This window comes from Oculina patagonica, unplaced genomic scaffold (assembly GCF_052425735.1).
Source record: "Oculina patagonica isolate OP01 unplaced genomic scaffold, crgOcupat unplaced1225, whole genome shotgun sequence".
Lineage (NCBI taxonomy): Eukaryota > Metazoa > Cnidaria > Anthozoa > Scleractinia > Oculinidae > Oculina > Oculina patagonica.
In genome coordinates, this window is record NW_027557222.1 from 1666 (window position 1) to 6131 (window position 4466).

Here is a 4466-nt window from a genome sequence, read left to right on the forward strand (position 1 = left end):
TATTTTTTCTGTTAACGGTCAGTAAACTGCTAAAGAGTACTGACCATTACCACTGTAGTAACCCACTGACTGACAGTATATATCAACTTCGTCACCAGGGAGCTTTTGGAAAAAGTGACCGAATTCCAGTTACAGAATTTATGTGCACTTTGGGAGTATTTTTAAAATAGAAGATCAAAATTATTACTGAAATAATTAAAGTAAGACTTTAAATGTATACTTTTATTCAAGTGTAGACTATAATTATATTACCGGTAGACTATTTATTATAACTCTAGACTGGTCCCGAGGAAAACAGTTAATTTTGTTTTCAGAGGATCTCAATGTTTCCCGAGACAGAGTCGAGGGAAACAATATAAACTGGTTTCCCAAGGGAAAAAAGTATATAGCACAACAAAGACAAAGAAAAATGGCAGTGTGTCGGTCAACATGCGTGAACAGAGCACTGTTACTCTCTGACGTCATAAATTTTGCAATGTTGCCTGTTCATCATACCTGCCAACTCTCCAGATTTTCCTGAGAGTCTCCAAGTTTTTCATCTCCTGGTCTGATTTTTGGAGAGTATTCATACATTGTCTTAAATGATATCCTTACAATGCAAAGATTTCTAGACATCTCCAGATTTTTGTACCCTGGGGGTTGGTAGGTATGCTGTTCACAGACAGTCTTGGTGGTAAACAGTTTTGTTAGATGTCATGTGACCTCAAAGTAGCCAATGAGAATGCATGCTGTTGAGGAAAAATTCCACCTATAAAGCAATACCTAATATTGCCATGTAAAACTTGCACTGATCTGTGTTTACTTTTGTGGAGATCAAATCTACACACAAGTCATTGCAAGTTTTTTACAATTGTTCCACCTAACGTAAGTCAACCCAAGTCGAACTGTTTACTTCAAGTATTGAATTGCAGCACATACTGCAGTAGCATTGTAATGGCTTTTTTAACACTTTGCATGCACATGCGAGTAAACTCGTGCACATTTTTTGGGGGTAATGTCGGAGGACTTACCGGTAGGGATTTTTTGGGGTCCTGAGTTTTGCCTCCATTTGATCATCCCCGTCATTTACAAGCCGGAGTACCCCCCTGGGGCACTCCCCCATATGGTCTATAGAGGGACATGCTGCTAGATAGGGTATGGTTTTTGACCCCTCAGGCCCTAAACAGGGTATATCATTTCAAGCTCCTCTGTCATAATCAGGGTCTGAAACTGTCCTAGACAGGATATGGTTTAGTCTGTAGGTTTTCTTTTCTGCCTCAATGAAGAGCATATAAGAATTACAGGTTACTCCTGGGGAAATAGAGCCCACCAAAGGATTATTGTTCCACCTAACGTAAGTCAACCCAAGTCGAACTGTTTACTTCAAGTATTGAATTGCAGCACATACTGCAGTAGCATTGTAATGGCTTTTTTGACACTTTGCATGCACATGCGAGTAAACTCGTGCACATGGGAGTTAAGTCTGTTTGACCAGCAAACACATGTCTGTATGCAAGTTCAACTTGCAATTACTTGAGTCCACTTATGTTACCGTTTGGCAAGGGCTTTAGACAAGTGCCTTTTGTGTTCTGTACATTTGTTCATTATTGGTCATTATTCTCTCAAGGAGGGCTGACTCCAGTTGGGTAACCATGGTCTTGATTGAAATTTTCTGCTATAAGTGTACCCGTCAATCTCCTCCACGAATCTTCTGAATTACGTTGCTGGTACAAAAATATCTCATGTGATCATGTACTAGTAAGTACCAACTGGTGTTCAGTGTTGTCTCTACCACTGCCTGTGTGCACATTTTGTGAGCCATGTCACATTATTTTCATGTTTTGCTTGAATTGAACATTGCTTTATTAAACTATCTCAGACACTGTCACTGATGAGACTCTCTCCCTGTTGTAACCGCGGAAAAAGGACTTGGAGCATTCGTAAGTGCTGATCATGACTGCACATGCTGGGGCAACTTTCAGAACTCTTGCTGTCAAACCTAACAAAATAAAGTGGGCAAAAAATCAGTCATCTTTAAATGTGAGTAGCTTTTGCACTGCTGTGCTTATTAAGGACACTGTATATGTTTTTCTTGTAGGACAGGAACCTATCAAGAATCTGACAGGAGGAGGCTGAACAGTTGGCTATTTACATAGCACCATCAAGAAGTTGAACTTGGGACTACTTATTCTTGTTCCCCAAACCTCCGGTCCCTCTTATCTGGCAAAGCCAGCTGGGGCATGAGGAACAAGTGGCTTGGGGAACACATTTTGATTGGCTAGATTTAAATTCTTTCTTGTTAAAAATCTTACCAATCAAATCATGCGTCCCCAGAGCTAGTTGTTCTTCGTGCCCCAGGCTCTGCTGGCTAAAAACAGGTGGTTCTACCGATGAAAATACGGACTACTGGTACAACTCCAGTAAGTGCCAGGCCTCCACTCTACCACCCTAGCTAGTGCCTTGATTTTTTTATGAAAGGGTTAAATGTTCTGCACCAAACTAGCAAAAAGCTTTACTTTATCATTTAAGCTTTACAAAAATTGGATGATGACCCTGCAACTTAGGCTGCAGGCTTTTCACTTGATTCACTGAAACATTCTTACTTTCTCTCTCATATGCTTCATGCACACTGTACATGGCACATGGTACATGGTGCACAGTATCAAAGCGATATTGCAACACATTGCAATATCGCACCCAAAGTCAGGGTTGATCAGGGTTGGAAATATAATTTTGATTGTATCTAATATTTAGGCAAAAGACTCAGTCTTACAAAAATGTACTTAGTATACACAGATTAGTTTTTACTTGCCCAAAAGATAATTAAAAATTACAGTCATCTCGGACTGTCAATTTATCATTTGTTGGAAAATTTCATTGTTCTAATCTTCTAACATTTGAAAAAAAACACAAAGAAATTTGTCATGGATCTACTGGGCATTTCTCATTGGATAGTTTAAAAACTCCTGGAAGATTTATTTTCAGAAGCCATCAAGAGAATAGCAGGATGTAGTTGCAGTAAATTCATGTTGATAACACTGCACAAACATTTCACCAGCAATGCTGTCCAGCAGGAAGCAATAACGATTGATGGTTCAATGAATACATTGTAATTTCTTAAAATCCCAAGGAAACACAACAGAGACACTTATTTTAACATAATTACATTTTATTGCTGAATCTCCATAAGATCGCAGCTGGTAAGTGCAGGTAAGTGTAGGTACTTGTAAGTGAATACATGTACTTCACAGTAAAAAGCACTGCTTATAAAAAACTTGTTGATGAATATCATACTGGCTAAAAGGGCAAGTGATGTGATTTGTATTTGTAACTGCCCATCCTCTGACACTTGCCTGGGTGAGCTGAGACGCTTTTTTTCACACTGGTGGGAGAGGATATTTATGTTTTCCTCTCCTCCACCCCCAAGATGTTAAGCGGCTGTAGTAACAGCCATTCTGGTCAACTTACCAGCAAACAGACTCCTCCATCCACTTGTTCTGTACAGTTCAAACATCAATGAGAATGTGAAAGGCAACTTCTTGACAGCACTTGCATCTTCTGCAAAGTTTATAAAAATTTATTCCGTACAAACGTTTAATGGCTTTAATAAATGATGCCTTCTCGGGTTCCGGCCTCTGGGCCAGAACCCTGCAGGGGCAATAAACTCTTAAATTGTTTCAATGACTTCTGTGATACTCTTAAAAATAGCCGAACACAGCGATTTTCACCTTTGTTTCTTTCAAAAAGTAGGTCCATGGCAGGATTTTACAGCTGTCACAAAACTGGTGATAAGTTTTAAGAGTTTATATGGTTGTTGGAGACGCGGTCTCAAAATAAGAGACGTTTGTATGGATTTTAAATCATGTTTTAAAGTCCAAACTTCGTCTCTGTTCATCCCAAAAACATCAAACCTGGTCAAATGACCAATCTCACCCTGATCTTCCATGTGATGGTGTCAGTTTATCGATTGGTTGAAATTTGAACCTCGCCCCAGTTGCCTGCCCAACTTTGGAATGGCCAATAATGAGCAATGCTTCTGTGTTCAAGAGCAAGAGCATATTTAAAAGTAACGCTAGCAAAGCTGTGTACATACTTAAGACAAGTTCTCCAAGCTCCATCTGCCTGTGTGTCTTTACCACATCAAATGGAGTTGTAATCAATGCTGCCATCTGTTAAAAGTAACAAATTTAAAATTTGTTTTATAACATAGCTAATAAAGCAGTGAAATCAAATTAATGATAAAATAATGTATGCTGATAGCATGAGCAAATCACTTCGCCAGAATATTTTTCCTCATGCATCTGGCCCATTTTAGAGTGGGGTAAAGTAATTAACTTTTAGGGAGCAGAAGAGAAAAACTATGCAAACGGAATACTGATATCAGGGCCAAAGTGCTCCACTGTTTTCTGGGTTTTGATTGTGCATTTCCACTGTCAATTTTATAATCCAATTGGTAAATGCGACAATCTGATTGGATGAGCTTCTCA

At 39.1% G+C, this 4466-nt stretch overlaps 1 protein-coding gene across 1 annotated transcript; it reads right to left on the minus strand.

Moving 5' to 3' along the window:
• Nucleotides 1-201: 201 nt before the first annotated feature.
• On the minus strand, nucleotides 202-4453 carry LOC144639720 (mitochondrial glutathione transporter SLC25A40-like). The gene is made up of 3 exons (XM_078499022.1): nucleotides 4073-4453; nucleotides 3448-3537; nucleotides 202-1978 (listed from the first exon to the last, which is right to left on the minus strand). Exons 1-3 carry the CDS (start codon nucleotides 4146-4148, stop codon nucleotides 1845-1847), a joined length of 300 nt encoding a protein of 99 aa, XP_078355148.1. The 5' UTR covers nucleotides 4149-4453; the 3' UTR covers nucleotides 202-1844.
• Nucleotides 4454-4466: the final 13 nt, after the last annotated feature.